Genomic DNA, 17,980 nt, shown 5'->3' with positions numbered 1-17,980 from the left:
ACGCTACAGACTTTTTACAACAATGCAATAGGATATCTACAAAAAGAGATTCACACAGCAAATATGACAGAAGATGTTCCAGAAGAAACACGTCGAGGGAATGTCCCATCTCATCACTGAACAAAACAAGAGCGGACAGGAGAGACGTTCCTTTTGTGTGGCCAGAGTTCACGTGATTCCCCCTGGAGGCTGCTGTGATGTTGCACACAGGAGGGTCACTTTTGTCCTCAAGGTTGTTACTCTCCTTAAACTGCCCTGACACTTGACCTGATGACTCCTCCTGTTGAGCTGCACTGAGACTTCTGTTTGAGCTTTTCTATTATTATTGTATTTTACTGCTCAATGTGTTTTAAACTGCCCCTTATAGACATATAAAGTGATACTGATTTGATTGATATAATTGGCTTTACTGTCATGACAAAACTCCCCACTGGTCTCTGAAAGTTGTGAAAAGCATTTATAAAATCATTGCACAAGGTAAGTGAGGGATAACTTTGGACCACTGCAAACAGTTTAATATTTTAACATTTTAATGGGTGCTTCTTAATTGTCAGAGCTCCTCTTTGTTCAGAACTGCTTCATGTGTTGAATGTTGTTTGTACTGTTCAAACTAATTGCTCCGGGTGGGATTAATAAAGTAGTCTGAAACTGAATATGAACTAGTTCTTTTTTGTCATGTTTTTTTAAGACTGTAAGTATCAGGTACAGTGCTTTTAACTATTCAAAATAACAGCGTAAACTGATTCAAACTGAAACCTGACAGGTATGACAATACCGCAGTGTCACTCACCTCCTTCAGTTTGTTCTGTGCCTCAGCCACAGCGGCCTGCTTCTCGCTCAGCTTGGACATGGCTGCATTGAGCTGGGCTCGTTTGGGCTCCACCTCTCTGTATATGTGTCCGTAAACCTGGAGAAAAAGGTTAGCACATTGTTTTTTTGAGCAATTTTTTACACTACACTAACCAAGAGCGGTGTTAAATTGCAGATGTATGGAGTTGGTAAATAGTTTATCTCTGGCTATGTTTACATGCACACCAGAAATTTCACAAGTTATCAGATTATTGAAATAAGACTCTTACCTCCATGGCTCTGACCCACATGCACAGTGACTTAGCGGCTAGTGACACTTTGCCGATGACGTCTGGCTGGAAGTCTGGCTTCCTACAGAACTGTCCGACCTTGTTTAACACGCGGTGTGAGATGTTGTCCTTGTCAAAGTTCACCAGTGTCTTAATGAAGTTGGCCTCACCTGCGTATCATGGGCAGAGAATAACTTTACATATATATGTCACCATCATTTTCATGAATCAAATTTATACACCGATGCATATTATTATATATTTTGAATCTAAAATAGTCTGTTTTGGCTTTGCGCAAGAGAGAGATCGCTAAATTACTTAAACATGAAAGGATGACATAAAACGTCTTTAGACAAGTCCGTGTTGCATAATACCCCCTTATTAAAGGTTTACAGTGTTACTCTTTGGAAGGAGGATCCACCACTTTGTTTCCATAATTATGTGATTGCTTTGCCTAGAATGTTCCACAGTACAGCATTAAACTGTCATCCATTCAATCATAGTTGTTTTTAATGGAAAGAAAATCCCTAGGAAAGCCTTCTTACTGTGAGTAGTGTCAACTCTCCACAAATCTGATCTAGAACTTGGCCTGATCATGACATATTTATCTCTAAGAAAATAGCATTGCACAGAATATTACAGCTAACCATAAGGAGAGTTTCAATAGGGCTTATGAGAGATCACGTAAACACTGAAAAAATACATGAATGACAACTCAAATCTCTTCAGACATGTTTTTGATGAGAGAAAAATGTTATAACATGGTAAGCTCCAAAAAATCTATTTAACATAACACCCCCACTACAAAACAACAGCGTGATAAAAAAACAAAGAAATGCAGATCATTTTTCAAGACAAGTTCACACTAGAATATTGAAACAAATGTTAATAATAATCATTTCTGAACTAAAGTCATTTGAACAACCCTGGATTTTGTTTTGACATTTTCTCAGCCAAAACAAAGCCTTTTAAACAAACACCATGGTGCTCCTCTCACCCAGCTGCCTCTTGGCCTCGGCCCAGGTAGGTTCCTTCTCCAGCAGAGTCATGACCGCCTGCATCACCGTCTCCACCAGCACAGGGGGACACCCGTATGACTTGATCTCTGTCATGTCCTTTTTGTTCAAAGACTCCAAGGCCTGAACACACAAGGAAACCCATTAACATATTAAGTTTATGAAAAAAAAAAAACACAGTGAGATTTAAAAAGGGAAAGGAGGACCTTCATGGCCTCCTCCAAAGCGGGGAGCGCCGCATCCAAATCTCTCTGGGCCTCGTCTGCCATGGCTTTGCACTGCACCTCCTCTGCTGCTATCTTCTCACTGTTAAAGGTCACCGTCTGCAGAAAGGAGAGCAAATGAAAGGAATGTTACTTCAAAATAATACTACTCTTGTACAAATAAAAACAAATCCAAATCATGACTCCATGACTTGCATTTGTGTTTTATACATTTTGCATCAATGAAACTAGATAACTCCTAGATAATGGATCTAAACCCAGTCTAAATAGTGTAGCAACAGATTTTTGTAGCCTATATTTGACAGAAATTTGCTAATGATCATTTGTGATATCAAGTATCACATTGTCTGCATTTGAATACGGACTTGAAAGTTACCATCTGTAATAAGATTGGCTGACAGTGTGCCAGCTTTGGCCTGACAGAAAAAGACCGGAGAGCACATGTGAGCTTGAACAAAGGCCAAGTGAGGGGAGGGGGGAACAGGGCCACATCTGCCATACTACTAATAAAAATCTAAATAAATGTGCAGATAATAGCTTTAAGTACTTTGTGGGTCAAAGTAAAATACATTGTGTTACAGTTAGGGTTGCAGCTGACTAAATTTTTGGTCGAACATAGACATGCCCTGTGCACCAATTTATTGACTAAAAGTGGGAAGGGAGTGGCATTGGTATTAGGATCTTCCACAAAACAGTATTAAGTAATACTAGTAAACAGTGTCATCATAAGTGAAAAGGAAGATTTAATGTACTTTTGCCTTTTAATTTCTGCTGTTGTCCATATAAACCCTTATAATCCTAAGAAAAGTTTTTATTTGACTAAGACACTATTGACAAAATTTACCAAATGACCAAAGGACAACAGCCCTTGTGACAATAGAGCTTGGGATGGAATGTTAAGAACCGCTACATGGATATCTGCCAAAAACTAAACTAAGATCAAAGGAACAACCCGCTAAACTGTTGGGTCACTACTGGTAAATACATTTATCACACTATAGTGTTAGAATACTTTTAATGAACTCTTGGTTTAGTATTTAGCAACTCAAAATCTCCACTGATTTATTGTTAGGTGAACAGAACAGTCTGATGGTGAGAGATGTCATAATCCCAAGCTCTAGACAACTCTTTCAGTAGTATTTATGGAAGTTGCTGATGTGAAGGTAATCAAGGACTTGTAACTTCTGACTGCAAATTTTCATTTGGCGGATCTTCATGTTGACAGTAGAGAAGAGGAGCCGTACCATTTGCTGCTGATAGGCCTCATTCTTCTGTTGGATGATGATGGTGAGGAACTCATCGCACTCCTTCTGGAACTCTGCCACCTGCTTCTTGGCTTCCTCCAGCTCCACGGACATTACCTCCACCTTTTGCTGCGCGTCGCTGATCTTGAACAGGCCATTACGCAGCTTGCTCACCTGGTCTCCCAACTCCTTGCGTTTCTCTGCTAAAAGTCTGCATCACAATAAATAAAAGTTAAATATAGAGATACAGAAATTATGCAAAAAGGATTATCTACTTGATTTTGTCTGCTCATTTTATTTTACTTCTTGTATCCAGACACCAGCTCCAAGTAGTTGGTTGGGGTCACATAGTTGTGTCTTCTTATCTCCAGTTTCATCCTTTTGGAGACACGGTCTACTGACTGGTGAGTCATAACGAAAATATTGGCCACTTCTGTCTGAATATATAGGGAACACAGTTAATGTGTGTAAAACAGTTAATAAATTGCAAAAAACAAAAACAAAAAAACAAAATAAACAAAAAAAACTAAACAATGTAAGTTAATATTAAAAATGTGTCCTGGATGTATTTCTGTATGTACACCAGTCAAAAGTTTGGACACACACTCTCATTCAATGTGTTTTTATTTTATACTTTCTACATTTTACATACACACAGAAGACATCAAATAGAATTAAAGTTAAATAACTACTGATTTTTTTATACAGTATAGTAAAATCCTTAAAGTAGCCATCCTTTGCGTTGCCTACAGCGCTTCGAAACATTGGTCTTCTCTCAATGAGCTTCATGATGAAGTCTCCTGAAATGGTTTTCACTTCACAAGAGTGTTGTAAGTCCAAGAGTGTGAAGACAGTAATCAAAGCAAAAGGTGGCTACATATTTTACATGTTTTTAAAGCATTAATTTGTTCATTTAATGTAATTAAATATATTTTTTTATGTGCTGGTTTATGTGAAATGATAGAACATGTGTGTGAATTGTCCTTACTCCTTTGACAGAGCCCAGGTCCATCTCGGTCAGGTATCTCTCAGCCACCTCCAGCAGAGCATCAGTGGGCCAGTCACAGAACCAATCGATGGTGGTGCAGTTCACCAGCGCTGGGTACTGCAGGATGCGTTTCCTGATCACAACACGATGATTAGGCAGCTCTTAGAGATTATTGTCACTCAAATTTAGATCGAATTGTGAATAATCTTGCAGTCTTTGCAAAGCCTGTGCTGTACTTTCTAATGACATCGCTTTGGCTTTGAACAAAGAAAGAGTAACATTAGGAATTGATTTGAACTGATATTTGTACGCTGTTGTCCTGAATACTTTATATTTTAAGTCAGTATATAAAAACCTATTTTTATTTTCCTTATTTTAATGCATGCCATTATCTTTATTGGGTCATAGGACACATTATTACTCTTTGTTTAATGTTGCATCATAACACCAAAGCAAATTCCCAGTTAGTGAATTTTGTTCACTGACAATAAAACACAGTCTGATTCTGAAAATCAAATACAATAGATGCTTCAAAGTGCATTTTAAGCACACGCATTATAAGAACAAATCTGGTGAGTGTGCCGGCTGAATACAGGACTTACAACTTAAACTTGATCACAAGGGGGGGTGGCAGTGTACGATCTCAATGTTTTTGTTTTTTTTTCCTGGCGCTCATGACGCTCCCCATGAAATGCCACCACACCTATGCCTATGACTGCCCCTGCTTAGGACCGCCCCTACTTTTACCTGAAGGTCTCTCCGACTGGACTCATACACAGGACAATGTGCAGGTTGTTCCTCACTCGTTCAATCAGGAAACTGAAGAGGGAATCGTGTGTCTCTACTACGTTCTCCTTCCTGGCACTGTCTGACAGAGCAGTGCACACCTGCACACGGGCACAGGTGAGGATAAAATACAAACCTAGCTATGGCCTACCTATAAAATATATTTAAACTATTATTTGAACATAGTACTCTAAAATGTGTGGCATACCTCGGCAAACTCCTCCTGCTTATACAGATTGGGCACCTCTCCAGAGCTCAGGATGTTGTTGATGTCCTCTAAAAAGGATTCATCCACGATCTGTGTGTCATTGAAGAGGAACACTGTGGGTTTGTTGTCCACACCCGTCAGGCGATAAAGTTTTTTGATATCTGGAAAAAGAGAAAATGATGTTGACTAACATATGCATTGATTTGAATAAATTTGAATATACTGGTGAGGTGATAGAAAGAGGGCAAAAAAGATTCACATTCGCATAGCTTATATCTCAAAGACATACCTTCTCTGAACTCCTGTTTGCGGTACTGCTTGGTCACCTCCACCTGGAACACTTGGTACTTGCAGATAAAAGCTGCTAGTTTGGACAGGCTGGTCCTCCCTGAGCCCCCAATGCCCACGAGTAGCATGTTCCCCCTCAGCTGGCTGATAACACGCACGATCCGCGTTACTGTGGAGGAAGCACAGTGTCAACTATCGAAAGAGGGAGACAAATAGGTAATATCTGATGTTGATAAATGTTATGCTTACTGTGTTCAATGGCGTCTCTGAAGAGTACCAGGCTCATGGGCACAACTCCGGGGGTTATATTGTAGTCCTCTAGCTGGGTCTCCATAAAGGCCTTCAGAGCCTTCATGTCCAGGAGGTCTTGGTACACAGGAGAGTCATTCAGGAACTCACCTATGACATAAAATAAGACACAGGAGGGTATAATGGTCAGGCAGGTGCATCACTCATTTTAAGTGTATGGAGATGTTAGTGCTTCGCCTGGAATGTTCCACAGTAAGGCATTAATCTTATCCATCTTGCATTTATTCAAGGTGTTTTTTATTGCTGAAAAATACCCAGGCTCATCTCTGCACACATTTGACCTGTAACTTGGCCTGGTGGTGCCATCTGCTTGTCTATATGAAGACAGATAGGTTTAATGCCATACTGACTAGAAGGAAATTACCAGAAAAAGTAAAATAAATGAATAAATAAATAAATAAATAAAAATAATAATTTGTCTTGATATTTCTTTGGATGAATGAATTGTTATTGTGTCTCACCAAACACAGGGCATTGTTTATTGGGGCATATGTTGTGGTACGTGAGATCGAAAAGTGAGGCCAGTTTGTCAGACAACAGGTCAGTGAAGGTCTCCAAGTCACTGTGGTCCACCAGTTTGTCTGAGAACACCCTAAAATCAGAACAATACATGAAAAATATTTGAATGCAACAAAATCAAGTATGGGCCAAAGGAATGAGAGTGGTACCTGAAGCACTCGTGAATCCACAGTCTGACCATGTTCTGTTTGGAATCATGGAAGTCTGGATGGGCTCGCAGTAGACCCTGGAAAACCTGGTATGACATATTAAAAGGGAAAAGATCTCAAATCTCCAAAGTCTCAAAATATCAGTTGGCCGACACTGTAGACATATAAAAAGTAAATATTACATTAAAGGGGCTGCACCTAATTTTTCACATGTAATAATGTATTTTGTTTTGCAAATAAGGTGTAAAATGTGTTTAAAAACTCATTTTGGTGAATAATTAGGATGGGTTAGGAAAGTAGGGAATAACTTTGAACCACTGCAAATCGTTGTGTTTTTCAGATTTTTAAGACAAGTCAAAATCAAGCACAGGCCTTCAGAATTACCTTGATAATTGCAATACAGAGTTTTTTCCTCTATTGCAAATACTTCAACTAAGTAAAGCAAGACAAAAATGATTCTCTTATAAACAAACTAAATACTTACTTGGTCCTTCTAAGGCAGGGGTGTTAAACTCAAATCCACAGAGGGCCAAAATTAAAAACTGGAACTAAGTCGTGGGCCAAACTAAATATTCATTGAAAAATTTCAGCAAAATCTGCATGTTTTCTCTTCTTTCGAGATATGTAATGATAAACCTTATTATTATTAAAATAAATGTTTAATAATAGTTTTGCTTGAACATTGAATCCAGAACAAGCAGAATATAAAAGAATAACAAAATTTTAAATAAATAATGTCTCTATAGCCTATATGTAGCCGGTGGGCAGCTCATATTTATTTATTTATTTATTTATTTGAGACAGGGACAGCGCACAATTTTTGCATTTACCTTAACAGGAGAGATGCATTGTACATCAGGTTGTAGCATCAGTGCTAATTTCCACCTGTAGTCCCTTGGCAGGTTCATTTATTGATTGTATTTAACTGACCTTGACTATGAACTGTTCATGGAGACCTATGTAGCAGTATGTAGTTTGATATGATCTCGCGAGACAAATATTATTCTATCGCGGACCAAATTTGTCTGTTCTAAGGAATAGAAACCCGACATGAATTAACTGAACACAGCCCATTTGTAGGAAAAACAAAAATGGCCAATAAGCACAGAACATGACATTAAAATAGCATCCTTTGTAAAGAATATTGATAGTTTGCAGTTAATATCATGAACAACTACAGGGTATCCCCAGGTTTGACTACCCCAAATTTAAGACTTTTATTAAGACCTGTTTAAGACCTCTTAAATGAAAATTAAGACCAACATCGTGCTCATTATATGGGCAAAAAAACACCAGATCCAATTCTAATAAAGACCAACCAACTACAGTACTGTATCTAGAATCTAAGAGTCACTGTGGATTAAATCTGCACTTCCCCATGATCCATCCAACATCTTCCTCCTCTCTACTGATGATTTACTCATTGTCACTGGCGCCAGAAACCAAAATATTGCACATACACAAGTATTGCACAAAGTATTGCGCATACTCCAAATTAGATGTTCATTCACATTATGAGATTTCACGTTGTTCTTTTTTTCCCTCCCTCTGTTTAACATTGCACTGCAGTCTTGTTGAGTATACAAAAAGTAGGCTAATGAAGTTTAAGACCTTTGTGAAAAAAATAAGACTTGGACTTTTAAGGCCTTAATTTAGGAACATGAAATTTAAGACCTTTTTAAAACTTTTAAGACCCCGCGGCTGCCCTGAACTAACTGAAGGCACTACTCTGTCAGAGCTCCATTAAACTTTAATCTGATCTTTATTTTAACACAATCTGACCAGAAAGAACTGACTTATTTGGAACTACAACAGGCAAGTTAATTTGTGCTGTTAACCAAGTCTTTCACAGATAAAATTACAGTCACAAGCTGGCAGTTTGTTTAGTTAGTCACTCTCACCTTTTTATTGAAAATCAAATACCTCAACAGGATCACGAATACTTGTATTGATCACAGGCTCCTAAAAATGCGTTGTTTAAATCCATTTTGTATTTGTCTAAAGTTTTCAATTTTGATTATTTTAAACCTTTTTTGACAGTTTGCTATATGTGCATTGTGTCTCCATGGTAACTGCTGAATATTCCACCACAGATATGCATGTAGAACACCCCCAGAGTGATGTCACAGCAAAAATATCAATACAGTTTTCCAGGCTAGTGAAGGAGGCACTGTGGTTTACCTTGGAGATGTCCCTGAGGTTGAAGAGGTAGTGGATCTTGGCTGGTGTGGGGAGGAACTTGGAGGACACAGAGTGGTACAGCTCGATGGTGGCCTGGGTCAGCACAGCTCCAATGGGCTTCATATCCTCCATAAACTCCTGCAGCTTCTGGGTGATCATGGTGCCGTAGATACGCATAATCTGGCATTCCTGGAAATGTGGAAAATGCATTTGGGCAATCCTCAAATGTACCAAAACTAAGAGGACATTTTATGTTTGTTTTTTTTACCTTGTTTAGTGGGGTTAATGCTTTCTGAACACATGTTAACACTCTGTAGGTTAGTGATTATAATGTTAGAGTGTTAGGGATTATTCTTAGTGTATTAAGGATTTTTTTATGTTTAAATTTTTTAAAGGTTTGCAACTGCTGAAACTAATTATATGTACTACTTATAGTATATTCAGACATATTTTTAGAAAACACAGTGACTTTATATACCTCCTTTAAGAAGGAAACCAGTAAAAGAAAAAAAGAATGAGATAAAAATGGTCAGATATCAAATGTGTGTTGTGTGATCTTACACTGGGGAAGGTCAAGTTGATTAGGTTGAAGCGACTCTGCAGACGGCTGGAGATCTGATTCCTGCCCCCACCAGGAGGCCCCATGGAAGCCAGCAGGAACATGCCCTGAACAGAGGAGATAGTGTAAGTGTGTACTTCCTGTTATTTACAATGGTAACATTCTTTATCTACCTATCATATTCTCAATTATTCCTATATGAACAGATCAAATTTGACATGAACAGATAAGACAATATTGTTCAGGGGTGTCCAAACTATGGCCTAGGAGCCAAATGCAGCCTCAGACCAAATTTTTCTAGCCTACAGGGAACCCACTGAATTGGCCCGAATAATTATAAGCAAAACTTTTTTTTTTTTTTACTCCTAATTAAGGCATTTCTATCACAACACCTTACTGCATTATGATATGAGCTAAAATAAGTGTTCTAAAACTTTTTTAAAGGTGTTGTGGCTCTGTCAAACCTGTGTAAAATGCATCTATCTGAAAGCCTCACTGTTTTGGCCACCAGTCTGCAGCCATCCATTATGAATATGCTTCTATATGTTGTCCTTGGTGAAAAAAGTTTGGACACCCCTCCTATAGTAGCACTGTGTGGCTCACCTTGACCACCTTGTGTGTCTGCTTCTGGCGATCGTACCAGAAACTGTAGTCAATCCAGTGGCGCAGCAGCTCCAGAGGGGGCTGAGAGCCAAAAGGGTCCAAGGCCGGCATGTTCAGGTCATCCAAAAAGCACAGCAGATGTTTACCCCCCACTGGCATAAACACACTCTTTGTCCTCTTCTCCAGACGGCTCTCGATTATCGACTGGATGTTACTGGAAGTGGTCTAATAATAGAAATAATATAAATAGATATAATATCATCAACCTCAATATAAAAAAAAAAAACATTGCTATACAGTGAGCAAAATACTGGTATGAATTTTCAATACATCTTCCCTATCCACCAAAATCTAATTATAATCAGATTTCTGGACATTTAAGATTATTTAAATGACATATAAACCACAAATCAAATATGGGAGTGTTTATTATGAGATATGTATGTATGAAAGGCGCTTTATAAATAAAGCTTCATTTGATTTGAACAATTATCAATATATTATCATATCCGTATTTTAAAGGCCCTATATTACAAAATATTGCCTCTTGTGAGCTTTAAGCCATGTTAGAACACTATTACCTTCGCAAAAACAGACCTGCAGATGTGTTTTGTTTTTTTCACACATGTTTGCGTAACCCTTTTTTATTTAAAAAATTGCTCTGTTCCACCTTGTGATGTCATGAAGTGATAGTTTTCAAGTGAACAGCTCCTTTCACCTTTTCTTTAGTAGAGATTAGCAATTCCAGGGCTGAAATGATTAAAATGATTCTAGAAAAGGCATATGGAATATAAAAACACAGTGGATCACTTCCTCTATCATGCATGTACTGTAAATTCCGAACTATAGGCTGTTACTTTTTTCTCACACTTTGAACCCTGCGGCTAATAAAACTATGCGGCTAATATATGGATGAATTCCTTGTTTGGTACATTGTCCATTCATATATATACGGCTTATGGTTTTGTAACACAGCAGATGTGTGATTTACACATGGATCTAGGGTTAACATGAAGTTGCTACACTAGCTCGAGATATTGTCAGCACACTCAAACAGTTTATCGGTGTGTGATAAAGTTACGATGCTAAATGAACATTAGTGAGGGGGATACGTCTTACCTGTATGTGTAAATGACGAGAAGAAACGTGTTAAACTTCAGCAGCCGAACATCCACTCATACCTGATGGATAGAACTAACCCTGCTCCTGAGAGAGTCTGAAATCTGCTGAAATCTTACAAGGCATGACATGATACAGACAGGACTTTTTGCAGGAGACATGCGCGGGGAGAGACGGGGCTGATGCTCCCAGAAAGACGCTCGTTTGATTGTATATCGAACAGTTATTTTGCGCTTCATACACACACCCTCCTTTTTGAAAAGACACAAAGAAATGCAGATGATGCAACTTTTAAGTTAACGGTGATTGATGTGGCTGTGGAAGAAGGAAATAGAGCCGCTGCACGTGAGCTCAGCATCAGTGAGTCGATGGTGAGATTTTGGCGACGACAGCGTGACGAACTGACTCAATGCAAAAAGACGACAAAAGCTTTCAGAGGTGATAAAAGCAGACGGCCGAACTTAATAACATTCTTGAAGACTTGGACAGCTGCAGCTATCAGGTGTGGTCTATATATGTACAGTTTTTAAATTTTTTTAACATTTGCAGCGTCTATTCAGGTGCGCTCAATAGTCCGGATTTTACGGTATTCCCTCAGCCCAAATCTACAGGGTTTGTGTGTTACACATGTGTGAATGAAACAAAACACAAATCCACATATTTTTTTTATATACCCTATGATTTCCCACTGTTTTAACACTGCCATCTTGTGGCATTATTAGGTGGTGTCCACAGGTGAGTCTCCACTCCTCCTCTTCCAGGTGGAGCAGCCCTATTGGTGGGTTTTTACCTCCGCCAAGGAGGTTATGTTTTTGCCGGCGTTTGTCTGTTTGTTTGTTTGTTTGTTTGGCTGTTAGCAACATAACTCAAAAAGTTATGGACCGATTTTGATGAAATTTTCAGGATTTGTTGGAAATGAGAAAAGGAAGAACTGATTTCATTTTGGGGGTGATCTGGAAGAAATCCTGGATTCTGGATCACTTTGAAATCTTAGTTAACATTGTGCTAAATGGGGCCAAAAATTTTGTTTCTCAATATCTCGGTTAATTATTGACCAAACCCCATGAAATTTGATTCAGGGACGGACAATGGGATCCTCTTTCATATTCCAAAGGCTGATCCGGATCTGATCCAGAAGACTGATTTTATCGCAATTTATATAAAAAATGGGGGTAGTCCTTGGCGGAGGTCTGCGCTCTCTGAGTGCTTTTCTAGTTTTGTATTTAATTCACATGGTTTGCTCTCAATTCTGTTTGTCCCCTGAGGAAAGCCATAGGCTGAAACGCGTCGGGACTTTGTAAGTTGTCCATTAAGACATGCGGTAAACTAATAAAGGCATTTTATTTCAACCAGTGAGTGCCTTGGGTTTTTTGCATCTTTGTACAAATCCACATATGTTTGTGATGAGGAAACTACATTATATCATAGATCAGAAAATTGTGTAATATGGGCCCTTTAAAGACATATTTTCCATTTCCAAAAATATTACACTGGATTAAATGATAGTGACTTTTTCTGATGACTGTATGAAGAGTACATGTGTGCGAGCAGAGTCGATGCAGTGTGACCTGTGAGGACATGTTGATGGTGAGGGTGGCCCACTTGAAGCTGTCTAAGCCCTGCAGGATGCTCTGGGCCACAGAGGTCTTCCCGGTGCCCACAGGCCCAGAGAGCAACACCGGGTACTGCCCCATCACTAGAGCCTTCACTAGGAAATTGTATCTCACTGTGTCCACCGTGGGCACCATGATCTTATAGAAAGGAGCACTGGAGAAATACACAAACAACAACATGAAGAGGAGTATGTGACCAACCATCAAATAAATGTACTATTCATATAATAAAAGGTGAATGCACATAAATATCTCAAAATCAGTAAGGGTCTAAAGTTGAAAGGTCAAAATGCGATGAGTGAATGAATAGCAAAGTAACATTTAATGCCAGCAGATCTTAACTGTGGCACCAATATGTTAATAATACCAATACCTATGTAGTAAAGGTATAGAACTTAGTAACAAAGTATGATTAATTCTACTGAAGTATTCAAATGTGCACTGAGGAACCCAGCTCTGTTGTTTTGCTATGCTGGTGTGCTGCTTAAGTGGCACAAAATAGCAATAATTTACATTATGGCATAATTTACCATGAATTGTATTATGAGAACAAATAACAGTCTTTACTATGTGTCAATCAGCATTGGAAAGGAAAAAAATCAAGCATTGCTCATCACTGGAAAAAAGAAAGTGTGACTTAAAGCCAATGTTTTTCATCATACATTTGTACAAGAATGTATACATCAAGCCTACAATACATTGTGTTCATCTAATTAGAAAGCCTTTTATCTATTGCAAATTGTACGGGAGAGCCTTATGAGTCACAGTACGCTGCATTGGGATGAGAGCTGATGAGTGTTTAAGGATGGTCCACCCTGCTTCACTTTAATAGGAACAAGTTAGGGAGCTGTAACCTACTTCGTCTTTTCATGTTTTAAAATCAGGTGCCCCAGCTTTAAACGCGTAATCTAAAATGTAGAACCAAATAAAGCACAGCTGGGCTGCTGGAAATGGGGCGAAATATGGGGCTATAGACCCCACTAGGTATAAGATTTGTGAATGATTAACATGTTTATGTGGAGGGCACCTTACTTTGCATTGTATCTCCATCCTTTAGTGAGCCTTTCTTCAAAAGGAATCCATGCTCTGTTTTTGATGTCCACACAGTACTCGTAAACTGTGTCCTAGAACATTCCAAGAGTGGCTGTTATTTTTAAGTGAAATATTGGTTTGGCTTCACTTAACAAATCTCAAAGACTCTGGAGAATTGACACAACTAGAGCAGAGCACCTTAATGGGGAAGGTGCCCTCCAGCTCCCTCAGAAAGTTGTCCATCTTCTTGCGTCCGTCCTCATTGACTGAGGCGCAGATGGACCAGATGACACTGAAAATGAACCACAGCTCTACCATGCGCTCCAAGTTTTCTGTGTCAGAAAGATTTATCTGAAAAAACAAAAAAAACCCCATCAAACTAGTATTCTTAGACATACAGGTAGTACAGTCTATTGACACTTTGCAGCTGGCGACTCATTGGGGGAGGTGCTTAGTTAGACAAATCTGAGCTTTAAGAACTGCTTTAGCTACAACTACAACAGGTGAGCTCATTTTGTACTCTTAAAGATATCCTGCTCAAATAAAATTACAGTCACAAGCTAGCTATCATTAGCCAGTTGTTCTTCAGTTAGTCACTCCTTGTTGAAAATCAAACTCCTAAAAGGGACCATAAACACCCATACAGGCTCACTGTCATTTGTTGTTAAAATCCATTTTGCATTTTTCTTGAGTTTCAGACTCCTTATTTGACTGTTTTTTTTCATTGTGTCACCATGATAACTGCTTAACATTCAGCTTGATGTCACTGCAAAGCATCAATTATCTTGTGTGCCATACTCCATTTTGTGGCGTGGCCAAACAGTCGTAGAGGCGACACAGGGAGATGACTCCGTTGAGCTCAGTGATGGGAATCAGCTCTTTGCACTGCTTCTTCTTGAAGAGCAGTGTGGGATCAACATATTTGTCAAACAAGGGTTTCAGATGTTCCACTTCAGCCTGAGAACAAACAAAGTCAAGTCAGTTCAGGCTTTATGCCTAGCCAATATCAGCATGTCATATGATGTGTTTTTATTGTCATTTTCATACCCTGATTCAACTGGATTTTCAGATTCTAGACTATGACATGGGGCAGTTTTCAGTTAGTCACTCTCACCGTTTTTCACTCATCTAAACAGGACTATGAATGCCTGTATTGATCACAGGCGCCCGAAAATGTGCTCTTTAAATCCATTTTGTTTGTTTTTTTTCTTTTTTCTTTTGAGTTTTCAGACTACCTCAAAATTTTTTGACAGTGTGCTAATGTGTGCATTGTGTCTCAATGGTAACTGCTGAACATTCCACCAATAAAGATACATGTAGAACACCATCAGTCTGGTGTCACTGCAAAGTATCAATTGATTAAATTATATTTTGTCATAAAATACCCAAATGTTGAACCGGATCATTCCTATAGTTATTAGATCAAAAACATGACAATTTAATGTTCATTTTAGTATCCCCTATCTGTATTAAATATTATTGTCCTGTTGAATAATGTGATGTCATCTGAGGCCCATCAATTGAACAAGAAGCAGAATGGAATTAATATGTGTTTCATTTCAATTCAATCTTAGATTTTGTCAAAATAAATGTAATGACTTTTTAATAACATGCATTTCAGGTCAGATTGTTACGGTGCTTCATTATGATTAAAGAAAACATTTTTATATTAAAACAGTGACATCACAGAAATATTTGTGAGTATCATTAGTGTGAGACCTTCTTGCGCTTGTCCAGCCAGGACTGGACAAAAGGCTTCCATCCCAGGTCCACGTAGTCATTGTAGACCATCCCACAGCGGGACACCGTAGCTGGTGAGGCCTGGGCCAAATTTTCCACCTCAAACAGCAGAGACACCTGTGGAGACGTTACAAGATGAATTCACACAAATATCTAGATCTGTTTGAACAATGATAATATATTCAAAATAAAATACAAAAGGCTTCATCAATATTGCTCAATAAAATCCAAACCAGTACTGAACCACAATTACTCTAGTCCAGTGGCACGTCTAAACCAGGACGAAGCCATAATTGAATTAGAACTAAACCATGACTAAAACAGAACGAACCCAGAATTCAACCAGGACTAAACCAGGAAACAAAAGAAATATACTTTTAATATTTGGGAAATTGACAAGATCAGATCACTTGGAAGACTGGGTTTTGCCCACGGGCCACAACTTGAACAGGCCTGGGACTTACCTAGAATTATCTTTAGACTAGAGGAACATGTACTGACCTGTTCAGGCATTGATATCCTCTCACCGTTGATGAGCGTCAGCACCTTATTGTCGTCCATAACTGAGTTCATACTCTCAATCCACAGAGTGTCCACAGGCCCATCGAACACTATCCACTTCTCGTCTGGTTTCTCATCTGGACGTTTAGTGGTAATAATAGTAATAACAATAATAACAATACTAATAATAATAATAATAATAATAAGAAGAAGAAGAAGAAGAAGAAGATGAAGAAGAAGAAGAAAAAGAAGTAGAATCTTGTGAAATTGCATCTGTCATGCAGTTGTTGTTGCACCTGCACAGGCCGTCCTCATGAGAGACGAGAGTATCCCGTCGCTCCACTCATTAGTGGACAGGTTGTTCTCTCCGTACAGCTCTCCCAGACTGACAGACTTTGGATTCAGAGGGTAATCCTGTGCTCAGGCAAACAAACAATGAACAACACACACTATTTCAAGTATTCACAACTTAAATGTGCACTATGTAACTTTCTGTTTGGGGGTCCGTTAATATATCAAAAAATAAAACTAAAACAGCTGGACTAAGTTGCAATTTTTCCAGCTGTTTTAATTTGACCTTTTAATATAACAGACCTTAAAAATTGTTTGGCTTTTCTTGTCCTTTCAGTAAAACATCAAACAGATAATATGAGACCCCAGGCTGACCTGCACAGCCTGATAGCCTGGGACCTGCGTCTGGCAGAGGGCAGTGAGGGCGCGCTGTAGGACCCTCCAGGTGACTGTCTTGCCACTGCCGGTCTTGCCCACCAGCATGGACGAGTGCCTGGAGTTCTTGGTCTCATACAGCTGGATCACTTTGGTCATGGTGAAGGGAGTCACCTGTAGTCCACACTGACGCAGCTCTATGGCTATGGCCTCTTTCAGCTGCACCACAAAAATGACAACATTCATTTAATGAAAAGAATAACAGTTTAACATACAAAATATCTGGTTTTCAAATCTCACAATTCGTGATCCAAACTACATTTCTATCATTTCAATGAGTTATTTAAATCCACACCAAAGACTACACCAAACACCAGCTGCTCTGCAAACAATTTAGAACTACATTAAAGCAACACTATGTCATTTTCTGGAGGTGGAACATCACCACATGATTCCACAGATAAAGCAATTTAAAACCACTTTGGAACATTCTTCATGGAAATAGATATATTATAGCCAAAGAAAAAACATTTCCATGGAGACACGCAAGATAAGGCCCTCCTCTACGCCACATAAGAGTCAAGTTTGTGGAAATGCAAGCCCACTGAAAAAAATGCAAAAACATGCTTTTCATTCAGTCTATTTCTGGGCTAAAAATCATACTGAGGCTGTACTGTATCTTCCATTCTGTCCTGTCTGTCAGAACCACTATGTATATCAAATGACAACCATTGTGTGTATAAAATGTGTGGAAAATAAAACAGCTGTACAGGCTCATACCTTTCCGTAGTCAGTAACAGGTGTTTCCACAGCAGGGAACAGGTCCTGAATAATGCCACTGAACAAGGGCAGGTCTGTAGATGTCAGTTTAGCTATGTTCATATCTTTCATAGCCATTAGCAGCACCTGATGACGATAAGAAACTTGTCATGAAATGTCTGTGTTGTAATGCAAATACAAGAATAGCAGAAGAAAAAAATGCAGTCAAAAACAAAGACAAAAACTGTCTGCAAAAAATATTTACACAATTATTTACATAAAAAAAACACATAAAAAGCAAAATGCTTGAACATAAGAGTGAAAAAAGCAGGACTGTTGCAATCAGCAGGCAGCTCTCACCAGCGATGTAAGTTTCTGCCAGTGGAATCAGATTTAG

At 38.8% G+C, this 17,980-nt stretch overlaps 1 protein-coding gene across 1 annotated transcript in view; it reads right to left on the bottom strand.

Annotated features, from left to right (window-relative positions):
• The window catches only part of dnah2 (dynein, axonemal, heavy chain 2), a 76,692-nt gene that overhangs the window by 24,257 nt on the left and 34,455 nt on the right, over positions 1–17,980 (bottom strand). Inside the window, exons 40-64 of the mRNA XM_055156639.1 lie at positions 17,605–17,730; positions 16,825–17,043; positions 16,455–16,572; positions 16,159–16,295; positions 15,637–15,774; positions 14,716–14,874; positions 14,116–14,268; positions 13,918–14,009; positions 12,841–13,039; positions 10,154–10,378; positions 9,553–9,657; positions 8,992–9,180; positions 6,811–6,896; positions 6,604–6,734; positions 6,083–6,232; positions 5,835–6,002; positions 5,546–5,706; positions 5,299–5,438; positions 4,552–4,684; positions 3,867–4,000; positions 3,564–3,774; positions 2,302–2,418; positions 2,077–2,218; positions 1,080–1,249; positions 791–907 (exon numbers count right to left, since the gene is read on the bottom strand). Coding sequence (XP_055012614.1) covers positions 791–907; positions 1,080–1,249; positions 2,077–2,218; positions 2,302–2,418; positions 3,564–3,774; positions 3,867–4,000; positions 4,552–4,684; positions 5,299–5,438; positions 5,546–5,706; positions 5,835–6,002; positions 6,083–6,232; positions 6,604–6,734; positions 6,811–6,896; positions 8,992–9,180; positions 9,553–9,657; positions 10,154–10,378; positions 12,841–13,039; positions 13,918–14,009; positions 14,116–14,268; positions 14,716–14,874; positions 15,637–15,774; positions 16,159–16,295; positions 16,455–16,572; positions 16,825–17,043; positions 17,605–17,730 — 3,720 coding nt within the window. The remainder of the gene's footprint in view (positions 1–790; positions 908–1,079; positions 1,250–2,076; positions 2,219–2,301; positions 2,419–3,563; positions 3,775–3,866; positions 4,001–4,551; positions 4,685–5,298; positions 5,439–5,545; positions 5,707–5,834; positions 6,003–6,082; positions 6,233–6,603; positions 6,735–6,810; positions 6,897–8,991; positions 9,181–9,552; positions 9,658–10,153; positions 10,379–12,840; positions 13,040–13,917; positions 14,010–14,115; positions 14,269–14,715; positions 14,875–15,636; positions 15,775–16,158; positions 16,296–16,454; positions 16,573–16,824; positions 17,044–17,604; positions 17,731–17,980) is intronic.

This window comes from Boleophthalmus pectinirostris, unplaced genomic scaffold, assembly GCF_026225935.1.
Source record: "Boleophthalmus pectinirostris isolate CB_2022bp ecotype Guang Dong unplaced genomic scaffold, ASM2622593v1 HiC_scaffold_20, whole genome shotgun sequence".
Classification (NCBI taxonomy): domain Eukaryota; kingdom Metazoa; phylum Chordata; class Actinopteri; order Gobiiformes; family Gobiidae; genus Boleophthalmus; species Boleophthalmus pectinirostris.
Note: the sequence above shows the minus strand (reverse complement) of the source record. Positions and strands in the feature narration are given on the sequence as shown.